We start from the raw sequence: 19653 nt of genomic DNA, 5'->3' as shown, positions 1-19653 counted from the left end.
ACCTGACTAAAGTCTTGAAATAAAACATCTGAACAATGTCTTGAGGTGTGGTAACTGTGGTATAAGCAGAATAATTGATTCTGGTCCGTTGAGTTGTTTTTCTAATAATTCAACGGCCCGTCGTCAGTTATTCCTTACTTAAATTTGTCACAGATATAATGTGCATTGGGATCTAGTACTGGTTTTAACAAGCCTTCATTCCTTTATCAACTTTATTATTAAACTGTTATCAAATATTTTAGACCTTTAGACTATGACTTATCTGAATAATTATACAGCTTGTAGCACTTCTTTATTTTTGCTGTTTGGAATGCTTCACTACATTACATAACATTTGTCTAAACTAATAAGCTCAGCGATGTGTGACAATGACCAGGATAGCTTAAAAACTTTTCAAATTTATCCCAACCAGCAGGAGGTTTTACAAACAGCATAAAATACACACAACAAACAGGCCATATTCTGTCATTAGACTTCCTTGTGACATCTAAAAAATCCTCCATGAAAGTAAAACAGAATGCTGTTTAGCAATAATTCCCTCACAAATTGTGGTCTCGTTTGCCCCATTTCCCAAATGCAGCTGTTAAAGGGAAGAAATAATGAGCTGAGTGGGCCATTGCCCTCTCAAACATCTCACTAATGGCCCCATTTCTCTCTTATTCTGCCTTTTTCCATCCACTCTCTAAAGCTTTGGTTGACAGTACACACTGACAGGCTGAATCTAAAATGGCTTCCTACTGTACATATTGGGTCATATTCAGAGTTGAGTTATGCAAACAGGGATTAGTTAACCCTTTAATGCATGGTGTTGCCATATGGTAACAATTAATTGAGCTCCAATTTTTTGATGGGCAATAATATAAAAGTCTGCAACATATTTTCTGGAAAAGTAATGCAGTAATTGGAATTGTACTCTGATACATTTTGTGTTATTTTTGACTATATGATACTTTCCAACATTGCACATTGTTGCTATATTTTTATATATTAAAAATATAATTAAATTATGACTAAACAATTCATGTGAATCGTGCCCGTAGTGGCCACATTTATTTTTAATTTGGTGCACATAAGAGTTTGGCGGACACAGCATTTTAAACCTCTAGGACCGCATTTTATATAACATGTTGATTCTTACAATAAACTTGTGAACTCTGCCTGCTTACAGTAAGATCCATTGCTGATGACTGGTCAGCTTATCGTTTAAACTTTGGACATGTTTTTCTTTACAGAAAAGCACAAATTTAACCAAAACAACCTCAATTTATTCATTATAAAACGCAAAATAGAATAATAAAATAAAAGGTTAACATATATATATATATATGCTGCAGCTCTCAACACCAAGCTTGAAAATTTCAAACTATATAACAATCATTTGTGACTTTAGACACACGTAGCTTTAGATATTATAAAATATCTAAACATATATATAACATATATATATCTAAACATATATAAAATATGTTACAGCTGGGCAGTCAACACTGTAAAAATTTTTAATAAAAACCAAATAAATGTTAGTGACCTTTGTCGGAAAGGTTTTTACTCATATTAACATGGTGTAGAGTGCGTCTGCACCTACAACACCTTTCAGGACAACACCTTTACAACACCTTTCTCAAGGCCCCGTCACATCTGGCCAGCTAATTACATCACCACTGCCCATAGAAGCCATTACCTAATAATCAAGCAATCCATCACTGTTTAAGCAATCTGTCAATTACTTATCAAGTAATAAGTGTATTTTATCTTCAATTGAATAAAAGAAATTCTGACACCATTGGCATTAGGATACTTTTTAGGGGATTTTGGCAACATTATCTTTTCCTACATGGAGTTAATTCATAAGATAATGAGTGTATTTTTATTCTGAAATAGCTACTGTCCAAAATGAGAATGGAACTGGATTTCACAGTCAGGGTATACCTTTAATATGCTCCCAGATTAGTCACTAATGAATCCTAAATCCTACCTAGTCTTCTAGTCTAATTATATATACCCTTTACTTGTGAACAATAAGTGAGTCCTGCTTATAAAACCAAAAGTGCAGAACTGAGTTTCTCAATGTCTTAAAGTTAATAAAATAAAAATAAAAAATTAAATTACTTATCAAAAAAATCTCTCTCCTGTCAAACTGGCAATTTTGCAATCAGTTTTATGAATCTTATACTGCATGTCCACATAGTGGCTCCAGGCCTGGATTAGCATGGGATTGGAATGAAAGCTATATGGCAGTGTATCTTCTGATATTGATATGAGACTTGTGTTTGGTTATTGTATTTGGTCTGTGTGTGTGGCTCACCTGTACGCAAATCCACATGCTGAAGCTCATTCCTCACAAGGCCCAGGTTGTTGGGAGCAGAGGTGGCAAAGGACAGGAAACTTGTCAGACTAACCCACTCGATCCCTCTGTGACAGGATATAAGAGACATGTATGAGGAAAAGCAAAAGAGAGAAGGATGGAGACATAGATACATTGACCTTGTTTAGTAAGTTAAAATCCTGTCAGTGGCAAATAAATGAGTTCACAGAGATCAGTAGCAGCTCGAACACAGGGCCAGCCATATATGTCAATCCATCCATCCATCCATTTTCCATACTGCTTATCCTATACAGGGTCATGGGGAGCTTGGAGCCTATCTCAGGGAGCTCGGGGCACAAGGCAGGGAAAACCCAGGAATTGGTGCCAACTCATCACAGGGCACAATTGCACACCCATTCATACAGCCTACAGAAAATACCAATCAGGCTACAATACATGTCTTAGGAGTGGGGGAGGAAACCAGAGCACATGGAGGTAACCCTCAAAGAACGGGGAGAACGTGCAAACTCCACACACACACACAGCGTAGGCGGGATTCAAGTCATCAACCGCAGAGTTGTGAGGCAAACTTGCAAATTGCTAAGCTACTATGCCCCTGTTAGCAGTTCAACAGATGTTAACTTTCATAAAGTACTGATTCACAATTTCATACTTGTCCATCAATTCCAAAAACGTCTATATAAGCCGATGTTCCATTAAGTTGTTCAACTTCCTAAGTAGACGTTGCACAGTAATTGGGAAAAACATTTAGCGCTCCAGAGTTACTATCTGCAAGAAACTGCAATAAGCTCTAATAAAAGTGCAATTTTAATGAAAATTTAAATTTTCATTGGAGGATCAGCAGCAGACAGGACAGTTAATGACCAGGGGGTGTCAGGGATGCAGTTTTTAAGCCAAACTGGATTAGTTAAAAAATACTCAACGGTCACCAAGATCTTGTTTTAGAGCTAATAATTAGAAAAAATTCTACAAACAAAGCCAAAGTGTTAGGGCAGACATTGTGTCTATGATATGCAGAGCTATTTCTATTGTAAGATATACTGCAAAGTTTGGGAATGTCCATACATCAGAAAGCTGTGCGCACCACAGTGATCTTGCTTCACATGGAAAGAATGAGAGAAAAGTGTATCCCTTTTCCAACGACCGAATCCTTTGGGTTGGTTTTAGGTGCGGCGACAGGCTGGCGGCTGGCGCACAAAAGGAAAAGAACGCTCCTCCCACGACTGCCGCTATGGTGCTGAAGAGACAGCTCCGCTTCAGCACCACCAATGTTTTGGACAGCCGGAGAGCGCGTGGCTGCGGGGCAGGGCCGCCGACATACACACAGTTGGAGGCTGATGATCAGCGCAGCAGCTCTCCACCATCCAGCAGCTGACGGGAGAGTATAAAAGGGCAATCCTCTACTAGCAAAGGGAGAGAGGGCCCCGGAGGTATGCATGATAATTTGTTTTGTGTCTCTTGCAGAGGATTCGGAGGGAACGGAGGATTTCGCCCCCTGGTTGCACCCGCGGCGCTGTCTGACTGCAGAACAGGATCTCAGCCACTCGGAAAGCCCTCAGCATGGCCCTGGCAGCCTTGTGGATGACACCAGCGCCCGAGCACTTCACCTCCTTTGCACCCTGCACGTTTTCCCCCAGAAACAGCCTCTTGTGTGTCTGTGCTCAGCCCACCGCTGTCTAGGCTCACTACACAGGTCTTTTGTGCAGTTTTTGAGATGTAGTTGGAGCGGAAATATTGGTGAAACCTGGCAACCCTGTTTAAGATATTAGCTCTTCAGGAAACTCACCTGTGTAATAATGCTCAAAATGACTGCATGATGTCGACTGTCAACTGGCTATTACAGGGCGGGTTTACTCCAAAAATTCAAGTGTGATAGCCTCTCTACTTAATTTTGTTTGAGGCCATGTGGTTATTAATGTTGGCCTGCCCCACTAAAATCTATGGTCAAGAGCCGCTGCAGCTCCACATTATATTTAACCAGCTCTAATAATCTGAGTTAAAAGAAATCTTAAAACCCATCCTTTTACTTCAGAATTCACTACTACAGTAAATTTTATTTTTCAGTTGTGCTTTAAATAATAAAAAAAGGTCCTACATGGTTTATCAAAAGGGAGCTAACAACAGAAAGAAAAAAAAACTTTTTTTTCTTTTCACAAAAACATTCCTGTGTAAGACCTGAGGAAGAGGGGAGGAAAGGGAGGGAGGGAGGGATGGAGATCAGAGTGAGGAGCAGACGAGCGGCATGCCAGCACTGGCTAGGGCTCAAGCATCGAGTACTAATGAGATGCTAAATGGCCACATGATTAATTAGCCCACTTTTCTTTGAAATATGCAAATGATATGGAAATGAAACTCTCCATGGAATGAGGGCAGAGAACCACAAGCAACTTTTATACTCTGTGTGTTTTGGAGGGGTGGAGGGGTAGAGAGAGAGAGAGAGAGAGAGAGAGAGAGAGAGAGAGAGAGAGAGAGAGAGAGAGAGATGAATACAATATGTTTATTCAGATTCTGATCATATAATAAGTACACTACACTAATATTTATTAATAACAGTTCTACATTCCTGTAATGCTTTGGCAATACTGTACTTGTTCATGGTCATGCCAATAAAGCTTGCTGACTTGAACTGAGAGAGAGAGACAGAGAGAGAGAGAATAATTGGATAAAGTGCAAGCAAAAGCATGAGAGCCAGAAAGGGAGTTGAAAAAATGAGAATAAATTAAAAGAGAGAAATAAGAATAAAAAAACCGAGACAAATCTCTCTCTCTTGCTCGCTCTCTCTCTCTCTCTCTCTCTCTCTCTCTCTCTCACACACACGCAATTGCTTATTAATGTCAGATGACTGTTGAAATAATTATAGGACTCCTTATAGGACGTGCCTTATTACACTAGCAGGCAAGCCTTACTAACATGTATGAACCAACAGGATAGCAAATGTATAAAAAAAGAAAATAATTTCAATAAAACCTATAAAGGTAGCATGATGGTGCCGCTTTTAGCATTGCCCCTTCACAGATATAGGATCCCTGAGCTCAGGTTACTCTCTGTGCAGAGTTTCGCATTTTCTCCCCATGTCCACAAGGGTTTTCTCTGGGTTCTCCGGTTTGCTCCCACTTCTCAAAAGACATACAGTTAAGCGGACTGGCTACACTAAATAACCCTTTGGTGTGAACGAGGTAAAAAAATTTCCATTCATGCACTTTATATACATGGATAATCCCTGGCAGTCTGACAGTTTCCTTTAATTATTATTATTATTATTATTATTTTAATTTTATACATTATCAGATAATACAGAAAATCCATTAATATTAGGATGCTTTGCCTGCCAAAACATGTCAAAGTTGTGAATAAAAACAATGTTCTTACAGAAGCAGAAGGTGTCTATTAAATGATTCCCTGCCCTTGGTGAGATGGGACAGTCGACCAAGGTTGTTGATGGTGATGGCATAAATTGTATACGTTATTGTATAACTTATACATAACACATGGTTACTTCTTCCATTTTGTACATAGGAGTTAAAGACTACAAAAATGCTTAAATGGCAGACAACCCATGCTGTAGAATTGGTCTGAGGAATTAAGTGGATCCAGTCATTTGTGTGTCCTAACAGCATAATAACTGACTTGCATGAAACTGAGCAAAACTTAATTTACATGTTGCTCATCACCCTTAGGTCAGAATCATTTCTCCATGTCGCAAAGTTGCAAAAAAAAAAAAAAAAAACTGTCCCCTCCAGAAGCACAGGAGTGCTATTGTAAGCAACAGCAACAGTGTAGATGCAGCCTTGGGGGAAGTACAGGGAGACTGCACAGCAAAATAGGCAGCTGGTGTGCACACTGCTCCAACTAAGAGATCGGCTTCCCCTATAGGCTGTGGAGCTTTCCAGACCAACCACTGAGTCTCTTCCGTATCTGAAAGATTTTCTGAGCCAGATAAATAAGTTGAAGGCTTCACTGCTGAAACGTGCCAAGTGAACACTACATGAATTTCAAAACCTCAGAATCTCAGTATTGCTCACACCAGGGGCGTAACGTGGTCTGGGCATTCTGGGCTGTAGTCCCAAATAATTATCTACTTGGAGCAGTTTGTCACTACATAACTGAACGTCAGTAAAAGAAGACGGCGATGTTGTAATTTTATATCTTCAGTGAACGGAGGCGACACCAATCAGACAGGGTTTACAGGTAAATATGTGGAAATACTCATGTCTTATTGGCTGACAGCTCTCAATTCTGCCAAACACTAGCTCACACAGTCTGTGTGAGGAAAAATGGATATACACAAGTAAAGGGGTTGAAACTGAAACACTAACATCCTCTGATGCTGAGCAAGAATCCAAGATGCGTAAATATCTACATGAGTTCCAGTTGACGTGAACATGACATGAGCAGAGCATAAGGAAAGATAATGCATGGCACTGTAGCAGCTAAACCCATAGCTTAGTCGTACCTCCCCTTGGCTAGCAACACCAAACTAGCCTAGTTAGAAAAGTTTTATATTTTATCGGTCTGATTGTCCTACAAACATTGCTAACACCCGAGGCAAGTTCTATGATAAATGCAAATTTTCTGATCATGTCAGATAATGACATGACGATAATGACAGCTAAGTTACGTCAGCATCCATAAAACAAAATTTAGTCTATTATCTGAGCTGAGAAAAAATGCATGGAGAAGAATCTGGGCTCAGCCCCGGATGATTAACAGTCCAGCTAACGCCCCTGGCTCACACTACGTGACTTACATCACTTGTGATCTGGTATTTTGTACACAACATGAGCGAGTGCAGATGAGGCTTACGCACTACAAAAGATACAGACAAAGTTCACCTGATTCCCAAATCGACACGGAAATAAACTCAAGTCCTGTCCATCATATCTTTCTGCACTATTTAGTACAGAAGCAAGAAGGAAAAAAAAGACATTAAATCTATAGTGATCCAGGCAGCGAGGATTATCTGTTCTGCAAAGAAAACTGGAGCTATAGTGCAAACAAACTATTTGCAAAGTATAAACTATTTTTATACCATGCATCACCACGAATCATGATGCACTTACTTTCATTTTATTTCTAACAACGATTTAGATGTGCTACACAAATACACTATACTGTCAAAAGTATGTGGACACCCGACTATCACAAACATATGCAGGCCTTCCACAAACTGCTGCCACAAAATTAAAAGCACACAACTGTATAGAATATCTGTATGTTGTAGTATTACAATTTTCCTCCACTGGAACTAAAGGGCCCAAACATGTTCCAGCATGACTATTTCCATGTGCACAAAGCAAGGTCCATGAAGAAAGGGTTTGCCAAGCTTGGAGTGGAAGAACTTGAGTGGCATGCACAGAGCCCTGACCTCACCCCCACTGAACACCTTTTGGATGAATTTGAATGGCCACTTTGTGCCAGGCTTCCTCATCCAACATCAGTGCCTGACCTCACTAATGACCTGAATAAGATCTGGCTGAATGAGCAAATCCCAACAGCCATGCTCCAACATCTAGTAGAAAGCCTTCCTTGAAGAGTGGAAGTTACTATAACATCAAAGGAGAACTAAATACCAAATGGGATGTTGGGCGGCTGTGGCTCAGGTGGTAGAGCTGGTTGTCCACTAATTGCAGGCTTGGCGGCCAACATGCCTCCACAAGCCGAAGTGTCCTTGGGCAAGACAGTGAACCCAAAGTTGCTCCCAATGGCAGGCTAACCTTAGAACCGCTAAGGTTAAAAGGCGCTATAAAAGTGCAGAGTGCATTTATCATTTACCATGTTCAACAAGCACATAATATCACATGAATGTGATGATCAGGTGCCCATATATTTTTTGGCCATATAGTAAAGATCAGGGGTGTCCAAAGTCCATCCCCAGGGCCAAATGCAGCCAAAGGCCAGATTTTCACCTGACTATGGCAGTAGAATGTGTTAATACAGTTAGCTAAATTGCAACAGTCTTTTTGTCTCTGACTACACAACAAATTCATTTCTTGAATGATATTTAGCCATGGCTACAGACAAAATGCACAAAGTTAACAGTGAGAAGGGGCAATTTCAAAAGAGCGGGAAACAATTATACTTAGTACGTATACTTTGCCAAAGCAATAAGTATATCTAGAGCCATAGCAAATGCATGTGCCTTGTAAGACAAGAGACTGTTGGCATAATTAAGGAATTTATAAGGAAAGATATCAGCTGGAAGATATCCTGGCAGAAGCAACCTTTTATCAGAGCAAATGGGGTGAGAACATTACTGGACCTAATAACCACAAAGCATGAAATCTTTCGTGAATTCTTGAAAGAGTCCTTAAATAAAGTGAATCTGCAACCAAGTATTAAATATGACAATCTATGACTACGTTTGCATGGACAGCAGTAATCTAATAATTGCCCTTACTCTGAGTAAGATAATAATGTGATTAAGGTGTTTACATGACTCGCTTTTAGAATACTCCAGTCATGTTCCCGTTTTACATGTTATAGAACATAATTAGATTAACAGCCTGCGTCATTACGTCACTGCGCCACACCGTCCGACGTCCTTCCAGAATTTCACGTATCAACATACAGTTCGTCTACGTTATGGTACCGTATACAGTTTCGGGTTTTTTTATTTAATTTTTTTACGAACGCTTTAGAGCAGTTAAGTATTTGTCCTCCTATACGTGCTAATAGACAACTGCTTGAAGCCGTGGGCTGCGTCTCAAACCGCGTAATTACCGTCTATATAGTAGCCGAAGTACATGTATTTTTCCCCACTACAGGCCTACAGTAGGAAAGTATGCGGTTTGGGGTGCAGCCGAACTCTCTTGTTCGCCGTAAAACGTAAAACTGCCGTAAAACGTTAAATGCCCTCCTTTCCTGGTCCGTGAGCTTTGGTGGGCAGCTCTCTCTTTGCAGGTTTGTTGTGATGCCATATTCTTTCCATTTTTTAATAATGGATTTAATGGTGCCCCATGGAATGTTAAAAGTTTTGGATGTTATTTTATAACCCAACCCTGATCTATACTTCTCCACAACTTTGTCCCTGACCTGTTTGCAACAAAATACGAAAAATGTCAAGGGGGTGAATACTTTTGCAAGGCACTGTACTGTGGTCCTTTTAGGTTTTACTGATACTATAGCTTTTGTAAATAATAGCAACATTTTTCAACTTATGTCCCCACAAGTATAGGCAAATTTGACCTTGTAGAGACATTGGACTATTCCCCACAAGGAAAACTTGCTAATTTAAATTTTTTTTATTAATTAACCCGAACTATTTACTAATCAGCCACATTAAAACCACCTGCCAAATATTGTGCAGGTCCCCCTTGTGCTGCTAAAACAACTCTGACCCATTGAGGCATGGATGCCGCAAGACCTCTGAAGGTGTGCTGTGGTTTCTGGCATCAAGACGTTCGCAGCAGATCCTTTAAGTCCTGTCATTTGCGAGGTGGGGCCTCCATGGATCGGATTTGTTTGTCCAGCACATCTCACAGATGCTTGATTGGATTGAGGTCTGGGGAATTTGGAGGTCAAAGCCTTGTACTCTTTGTCATGTTCCTCAAACCATTTCTGAACCATTTTTGCAGTGTGTCAGTTCTCATTATCCTGTTGAAAGAGGCACTGACATTATGGACTATTGTTTCCATGAAGGTGTGTACTTGGTCTGCAACAATGTTTAGGTATGTGGTACATGTCAAAGTAACATCCACATGAAAGTCAGGACCCAAGGTTTTCCAGAAGAACGTTGCCCAGAGCATCACACTGCCTCCGCCGGCTTGCCTTCTTCCCATAGTGCATTCTGGTGCCATCTCTTCCCCAGATGCACACGCACCTGGCCATCCATATGATGTAAAAGAAAATGTGATTCATCAGTCCAGGCCACCTTCTTCCATTGCTCCATGATCCAGATCTGCTCACGTTCCAGGTATGGGTGCTTTCAGCGGTGGACAGGGGTCAGTATGGGCTCTCTGACCAGTCTTTGAAACACAAAATCACGTTTTATATGTTTTAGAACATAATTAGATTAACAGCCCGCGTCATTACGTCACTGCGCCATGCTGTCCGATGTCCCTCCAGAATTTCACATATCAACATACAGTTAGTCTTCGTTATGGTACTGTATACAGTTTTGGGTGTTTTTATTTTTATTTTTTTACAAACTCTTTAAGTGCAGTTAATTATTTGTCATGCTGTACGTGCAAATAAACAACTGCTTGAAGCCGTGGGCTGTGTCCCAAACTGCGTACTTACCGTCTATATAGTAGCCGAGATACATGTATATCTCCCCACTACAGGCCTATAGAAGGCAAGTATGCGGTTTGGGATGCAGCTGAACTCTCTTGTTCGCCGTAAAACGTACAACTGCCGTGTGTAATCGTGTCCTGTCGCAAAATGCTATGAAAACTCTCACACGACTTTCATAATGTGATTAAGGTGTTTACATGTCTGTAATACACGTCCATAATGCGACTAGAACAGGAGTACTCCACCTGTCTTAATTCGATTATTGCTTACTTCAAGTATGACCTTAATTAGATTAAGGTAAGTAAAAATTTCTGTTTACATGGTAGTTTCTTAATTAGAGTATTGTCTTAACAGGGTTAAGAGTGGATTATTGTTGTCCATGTAAACGCGCTGTATAAATATGTTAGTTTTTCCAATCACTTTTGGTTCCTTAAATGATGGGGAACCACATATAAAAAGTGCTGGAATTTGAATGTAAAGACCCTCAAATTAAAGCTGAAAGTCTGCTCATATTCATCATTTAATTTCAACTCAGAGTATTTTGATGCCCGGCCCCCTTTGAAAAACGTTTAGACTCTTCTGGTGTAAATGGATGCTCAACTGGATTCAGGGATCTGCTGTGCATTTCCTCTCTGACTCTCATTGGCTGCTGTTTATCACTGTTCTTGGTATTAGTCATAGAAATGCTACAAGATTAGTCAAGAATATCAAATACGATTGAAAATATCAGACCATCTGAAGCAGCTCGACAGGAAAATCGGGATTGAAGTGTAATGTACATTACAGAAGAGGTGCAAAAGCTTCATCTGAGAGATAAAGGACTATGAACAGCCTGGGTGAACTGCTGCAGAGCCTCAAAACACTCCCAAACAGAGGTCCACCCACTCCTGCTTTTATCACTCTGAGACACATTGTGCTCAGACAGAGAGGAAGATCTCTTCATTGAAAGGTGATAAAATATGGTGTTCCAGCACCAACAATGCACTTGATCCTTAAAAAGGTCAAAAGACCTTTCTATGTGAAACTCATTAAAAAAACTCATTAAAAAAATGTGGATATAGAAGAAACACAAAAGACATCACTATAAAAAATCTTCTAGGAAAATATTTTGTCTGAGATTCTGCTGGAATCATAATTTGCTAAAAAATAAATTAAAAAAGAAAAACTATACCACTTCAAATATAATGAGATGTCTCCTAGCCTCAGTGAAACATTTTAATCAATGAGAACACTTGCACTCTCTCTACTGGACCATAAGATAAAGAGAGGAAACACATAAGAATGGGTCGGACCTCCTGCAGCTTTGTCCATTCAACTGTCTGTACATAATTAATGGCAGATAACAAGAAGATTCTTTGTTCTTTGCTCATTTCTTGGCAATAGTATGTTAGATTACATAGTAACAGAAATACTTACTATGAAATTTAAACTAATCCCTCCGAACACCTTACTGTGTTATTAAAAAAGCAACCCTTTGCAAGAATTTACATACACTCAATCACAATAATGATTAATTTTGTAATAAGAAATAAATGAACCACATTTTCGTTTGCACAGCAAAAATTTGTCAATTGAAAATACCAAGAGATGGTGGTTTGACACAATACAAAAAATCAGGGGGGTTAGGGAGTTGTCTAGTAAACAGATTAAAAATTCAGATTTCCATTACTGTAACATTTTAAAACATATACAATTGAATAGTTCATATGTACAAAAAAGTGCACAACTGACTTTCATAGAGAACTCAGAGTTCTTTATTGACATACAAAATGGCAACAAAAAGATAAACCATTTTCATTCATAGAATAATCTATAACCATGTCTACATAATGAAAAATGAACCAGTCGTCTATGCAAACAGTAATCTTGGGATGGTTGTTTATAGCATAACTAATCTGACATTTATAAATTTATATGTTAAGAACAAGTATTGAGGAGTTATCATATTAGCATAATATTCATTTTAAAAATGCCTTTTGCTTTTATGCTAGGTCATGGTCAAGATGCACTTGCCCTGAGAGTTCTATATAAATAAAAATGGTAACCTCAAAGCCGTGAGCTGTAAGCAGGTGATTTCAATAATCTTAATGGGCTGACTTAAAGAAAAAACAAACAAACAAACAAAAAAAAACACATTTCTACACCCACTCTGCACAAGCCTGAACATGGATAAGATCTCTGGCCTGTCTACTGGCGTACCTTTGAAGCTTAATTTACCGTCACTGAAAAGGCCCCAGTGTCGTATAACAGCCAGATTGTATTAAAATCAACTCTGCACCTTTGAACACATTCTCATCATGAATGAATCATCTGTTACAGATTTTAGAAACCTTCTGACTGAATTTGGCAGCAAGGTCTAATGTAAGGTCACAAACCAATGCCACTGATGATGCACACAAACAGTGAGTGTTGTGGCAACAAAAGAATCAATTACTTTTCTCACAATGCACACCAAAGTCCATTTTACTCTGAAATGACAAATAATATCTGCATAATGAGGCCAAGGGGGAAAACAAAAACAAACAAACAAAAAAAAAAACACCACACTACTACACACAACTAGGCCTGATATTCAATTCTTTTGCTCTTTGTACCACTGATACCTGTATCTGTATCAGTGTGACAAAACAAAACAACAATTACACTAATGATATGCCTTTGCCTGATAGCTGTCAATATGCATTTAATTACATCAAGTGAATTTTATTAACTGATTAAATATATTAAACAAACTAAAGATTTTCATATGAAAAGATTACCTACTGTAACACACAAGCTGTAATATCTGGCTCTAACGTGACTGACTACCTCAACACAGTGATTAATTTAAAACATACTCTGCGTTAATGATATACAGACTCATAAGCAAGTGCTTTTGGGCAGGACAGCAGACAACTGCAGTAAGCTATCCACTCAAACCAAGACTTTAACACATTGACACACAGAGCTTTGTGTCTTAGTCTTTTGCGTTTTTTCCCCTCCTCTGAATAGGTGTTTTTTCTCATTTCTCATGAAGGGCATTCATATTCTGACTTGGTGACTTAAGTCTAAAATTACAGCAATATTTACATTTGCGTATTCAGAGATGGCCTAAGCCCATGCTTAGGATGCACCATTCCAGTGCCAACCACTAATATTGGCACCGTTGGTAAATATGAGCAAAGAAGGCTGTGAAAAATTGTCTTTAATGTTTAATCTTTTGATCTTTTGTTAAAAAAATTCACAAAAATACTCTGCTCTCATGGATATCAAACAATTACAAACACAACACAGTTTTATCCAAAAAAAAAAATCTTTGTTAAATATGTGTGCCACAATTATTGGCACCCCTATGAATTCATATGAGAAAAATATATTTGAAGTATATTCCCTCTGATATTTAAAAAAAAATAAAAATAAAAATAGTGCACCTGTATAAATATAAGGGGTATAAATATGAGGTAACACACAGGCCAATTTCCCTTAGTCATTCATAATGGGTAAGACCAAGAAATATTAACTGATGTGATATAATATAATATAACTGATGTACTTAACTGATAACTTAATATAACTGATGTGCAGCAGAAGGTTTTGAGCTTCACAAAATGGGAAGTGGCTATAAGAACATAGAAAAAGCATTGAAAATGCCCATTTCCAACATTAGGGCAATAAGTAAGAACTTCCAGTCAACTGGAAATGTTATGAATCAACCTAGAAGATGACTTGTGTCTATATTGTCTCAACGCACTGTGATGAGGATGGTTCGAGTGGCCAAAAAATCTCCAAGGATCACTGCTGGAGAATTGCAGTTGCAATTGTTAGTTGCATCTTGGGGTCACAAAGTCTCCAAAACTACAATCCGAAGTCACTTCCATCACCACAAGTTGTCTGGAAGGGTTTCAAGAAAAAAGCCTCTACTCTCATCCAAAAACAAACTCAAGTGTCTTCAGTTTGCCAGACACTACTGGAACTTCGAATGGGATTGAGGTCTATGGTCAGATGAAATCAAAATAGAGCTTTTTGGCAATAAACACTAGAGGTGTTTGTTGCACACAGAGAGGTAAGCCATATGGAGAAGTACCTCATGCCCACGGTTAAATATGGTGGTGGCAGCTCTTTTATGTTTTGGGGCTTTTTTTTTTTTTTTTGGCCAGACCTGGACCTGGACCTTTTGTTAGGATACATGGCACCATGGACTCTATCAAATATTAACAGATATTAAAAGAAAACCTGACTACTTCTGCCAGTCTACCAGCTGGTTGGCTTTTCCAGCAGGACAAAGATCCAAAATATATATCAAAATCAACACAAAAATGGTTTACTAACCATAAAATCAAGGTCTTGCCATGGCCATCCCAGTCCTCTGACTCAGAAAACCTGTGGGGTGACCTAAAGAGGAGAGTCCACCAGTGTGGACCTCAAAATATGAAGGATCTGGAGAGATTCTGTATGGAAGAATGGTCTCAGATCACTTGCCATGTATTCTCAAACCTCATCAGGCATTACAGAGAAGACTCAGAGCTGTTATCTTGCCAAAGGGAGGTAGCACAAAGTATTGACTAAAAGGGTGCCAATAATTGTTGCACACCTATATGTAACAAAGATATTTTTTTTTTGTGATGAAACTGTTTTGTTTGCAATTGTTTGATATCCATTAGAGCAGAGAATTTTTGTGAATTTCCTTAAAAAAAGATCAAAAGGTTAAACCATGAAGACAATTTTTCACAGCCTTCTTTGCTCGTATTTACCAAGGATGCCAATATTAGTGGATGACATTGTAGATCACACCTCAGAGGCTGCTGATTTTTGCTTGACCACGGGCTTTAACGATGAGCAAATATATATATATATATGATTGAAGACCAAAATAACTTTTTATTTCCTTTTGCAGCCAAATGTAATAAAATATAAATGTACAAAATAAATCTAAATCAAATCAAATAAATCTAATAGAAATCTATATTACTGTATAGTCCTAGTTGCAACTGTCACATTATTCACATTAAAATGTGTTAACAATATTGCTTCCACTCTCCTTATTTAGAATAACGAAGGTGGAAGAATAGCACTTGATCCATCACTTCCTATTATTTTGCATTTATTAATTTTTGTGTACATCATGTTCTGACAGTTACTAATGCGCACAACTTAATGAAGCCACAAGATACTCACACTATGAAATCGCAGTTTGTGAGCAGGATGTAGGCCATTTTATCACACTTTTAATTCACAATTATGATTTGTCCGAGTAAGAAAATAATGCTGGAGCTCAGTAGGTCAATGTAGAAAGTGACACATAATGAGAGGCAAGGGAGAATGAAAGCGAGTTAGAATGAGACAATGACAGACAAATAGGTGAGGAGAAAAAGGAATAGAGAGAGAAAAACAGAAAGAGAGACAGAGGGAAGGAGATTGTATGAAAAAGAGAAAATATGAATGGCAGGGAGGTGATGTGCTTGACAATATGTCTACTTAATATTTATTATTTTCACTACACATTGATCAGCCATAACAGTAAAACCACTGACAGATAAAGTGAATATCACTGATTATCTCATTACAGTGCCACCTGACAAGGGGTGGGATGTACTAGGCAGTAAGTGAACAGTCAGTTCTCAAAGTTGATGTTTTGGAAGGAGGAAAAAATGGGCAAGTGTAAGGATCTAAGGGACTTTGACAAGCGCCAAATTGTTATGGTTAGACGACTGGGTCAAAGCATCTGCAAAACAGCAGGTCTTGTGGGGTTTTCCCAGTATGCAGTAGTTAGTACCTACCAACAGTGGTCCAAGCAAAGACAACCAGTTAACTGGCTACAGGGTCAAGGGCACTCAAGGCTCACTGACGCGCATGGGGAGCAAAGGCTAGCCTGTCTTGTCCAATCTCACTTGCTGTCTAATATATCCCGCCCCTTGACATGTGTCACTGTAATGGGATAATCAATGTTATTCACTTCACCTGTCAGTGGTTTTAATGTTATTGCTGATCAGTGTTTATGTCACCAGAATCTAAACAGAATATACTTTAATATTTTTGGATATTAGCCAGGAGGGCTTTAATTGTGTTCTCTCAGATTTGCAAGATCCATAGCATTAGCAATAAGCATATTAAGCATTAGTCCATCAGTTAAAGGCACAGAGCTGAGTAACTGGCTGCGTGTATATTATCACTAATGAGACAGAGAGACAATAAATGGTGTTTATTTCTAATCAATGTCATAACGACTTAATTGATTCAATCTCCCGCATCATTATGAGGGTGAAATCATAGCTTTACTCATTAAGAGGATGGTAATTAATGAGACAAAGGCTTGCTGATATGCCGCTGCTCCACACATGAGCACTAATTCGAGGATTAAGCTTATCATGCTAATGCTTGTTCGAAGAGTTTATATTGTGGTAGAATGCCAGTGAAGTTTTTGAATCTTTTTTCTGTGCTACAATAGACTTAAAGGAAAAAAAACAGTGAAGAAAGTGAAGTTCTACATCTGAGGTTAATTAAACATAAAAGGTGGTGTATTTTTAAGGATGTCAGATCCAATTTGGAGTGTCTATGAAAATGTTATCAAGTGGGGCTCCCGAGTGGCACAACAGAAAAAGCTTTTAAGGGACGTGATACCACAGCCAACTATGACCGGGAGCCAAAATAGAGGGCAAAACTGGCTGTTCTTTCTTGGTGAAAGGGATAGCATACTCTGTGAGCTCATGTATGCGGAAGAGGGTGGATAGCGCTTTCCTCCTTCATGTGTCTTGGATGAAGCACGTGGGGGGATGGGAGATGCCAAGCGTAATTCTTGGTATCAAAATTTAAAAACCAAAGTACATTAACACTAACATTTAAAGATGACTAAATTAACAAAGGCAACATTAATAAAAGTGTCTAGCAATATAATATATTTATTTGTCTATGTGATATTTTTAATAATATTACAGAAGAAAGATATTTTACAATTTATGTTTATTCATTTGGCAGGCAGGTTCATGCAAAAGGATTTACTTCACTTGTAACTTAATGTACATGGAATTAGTTTCATATTCATATATATATATATATATATATATATATATATATATATATATATATATATATATATATTTTTTTTTTTTTTTTTTTACAACCGAAACAAACACGTTTTGATTTGAATCGTCCAAAATTTTGTTCTTTTTCTAATGAATGCAGCAAGTTTATGAGCACATCGTTCAGCAGGGAAGCACTAAGAGCTGTATTTCTGTGTGAGTGTGTGTGTCTGGAGTTGAAGGGATTAAGAGGGTGGAACAACAGAGATTGAGTTTACCTTGGTATACCTTCATTATATCCCAAAGCATCATAATGTAATATCAAACATATACAAGCGAGGAGCAAAAATAAACACAAACAAAGCCAACAGACATCAGCCTCATGTCTAGAGATTATTTCTGTTAGAGATAAGGTGTTCTGATGTACATTAAGTACACCAACAGTGACCTCTAAAAAACTGTATAAAATATACGATATACGCAATTTTCTGAAAGAAAACGCATGTGCATTCAAATAAGTTAATTTGTGAGAAATGAATCACAAAAATCATCAGGTGGTGTCACGCCATCATACTGTTCATGCTGATGACCTGTTTTGGGAGGAATTCATGATACCAACAATCTTCAGGATGTTCCACCCAAAAACCTGGTTTCCTCTGCCAGGGGGTTACGATTTGCTTTTAAATGGAGCTTTCAACAGTATACAAACATACAGCCAAAATTGTTAAAGGAATATAAAATCAAGGTTTTCATTTGCTCTCCCAGTTCCTGGATTTGCAACCAGTAGCCTGCATTGAAGATGGTAGCCCATATGTGAGAATTTAAACATATAAACAAACTTACACTGGTTAAATGGATCTGTATAGATGACAATCTAACAATCATTTTGAAACCAGTGTAGAGATATTAAAAGTGCTTAATTACACCTACATCTTTGTATATTTGAGCTCAAAACATAATTTATTTGCTCATTTTCCACAAAGTGTGGCAATAAATTAGGAGGGCACTGCACGTACTATATTCTTCACCCTATCACACAGCAATCACGAGTCTGTACTGCTGACACCAAATAGCTTGGTTCTATGGACTCATGTTTGCATCAAATTATGAATCTTCTGTTCAACAGAAAAGTGTTCGCCTTATTGTCAAGAGACAACAGCTGGGAGCTAGGGAGCAAGACTGGCTGTGCTCTCGGCATAGGAGGGACAGCAGATGCTCTCTTCCCTGTTAATCACAGCAACACTAGCCAATTGCAGACATGTGTGAGCTCAAGTATGCAGAAGAGGGTAGATAGTTCTCACGATTTTTCTTCAATCCCTGTGATAACGTGTAGGTTTTTATTTTTGCTTTTGTACCATTGTTTTAATTCTTCAAACATTTGCGAGTGAAGTCAGAACGTTTGGGAGCACCGGCAAAACCCAGTGCCGACTTTTATCAAAACATAAGAGAATATATATATATATATATATATATATATATATATATATATATATATATATATATATATATATATATATATATATTTTATATGTAACTGTAATGTTATCACGACAACAAAAAATCCACTCCTCACCTGACTTCACATGAATGCACGCTGAGCTCTTTGTGTAGGAGTCCACTCGTCAGGTTATACACCAGCACCGAGCCATTACTCGAACCTGAAGAATACACAACCACACAGTGGTTCAATCAATAGTCATCATCCAAATGTCAACCTGAGTCCTGACCTTTTGAGCTACTCTGAGTGGCTGTTAAATATCAACCATCAGCATGCCAAAAATAATCTTCAGTCATTTCATATATACACACACACATACATTATATTATATTTTATATATTTATATATATATATATATATATATATATATATATATATATATATATATATATATATATATATATACACACACATATATATATATATATATATATATATACACACACATATATATATATATATATATATATATATATACACACATATATATATATATATATATATATATATATATATATATATATATATATATACATACACACACACACACACACACACACACACACACATACATACATACATATAATCATATATATACACAC

General features: G+C 38.0%; 1 protein-coding gene across 2 annotated transcripts in view; it reads right to left on the bottom strand.

Moving 5' to 3' along the window:
* Positions 1 to 19653, bottom strand: part of wdr11 (WD repeat domain 11) — a 128756-nt gene that overhangs the window by 63588 nt on the left and 45515 nt on the right. For both annotated transcript variants that reach the window (XM_017464559.2, XM_053679497.1), the window contains 2 exons: positions 19127 to 19211; positions 2306 to 2412 (listed from right to left, as the gene is read on the bottom strand). In XM_017464559.2, the coding sequence (XP_017320048.1) occupies positions 2306 to 2412; positions 19127 to 19211 (192 nt within the window). The remainder of the gene's footprint in view (positions 1 to 2305; positions 2413 to 19126; positions 19212 to 19653) is intronic.

The sequence above is a fragment of the Ictalurus punctatus genome, chromosome 3 (assembly GCF_001660625.3).
Source record: "Ictalurus punctatus breed USDA103 chromosome 3, Coco_2.0, whole genome shotgun sequence".
Taxonomy (NCBI): Eukaryota; Metazoa; Chordata; class Actinopteri; order Siluriformes; family Ictaluridae; genus Ictalurus; species Ictalurus punctatus.
Note: the sequence above shows the minus strand (reverse complement) of the source record. Positions and strands in the feature narration are given on the sequence as shown.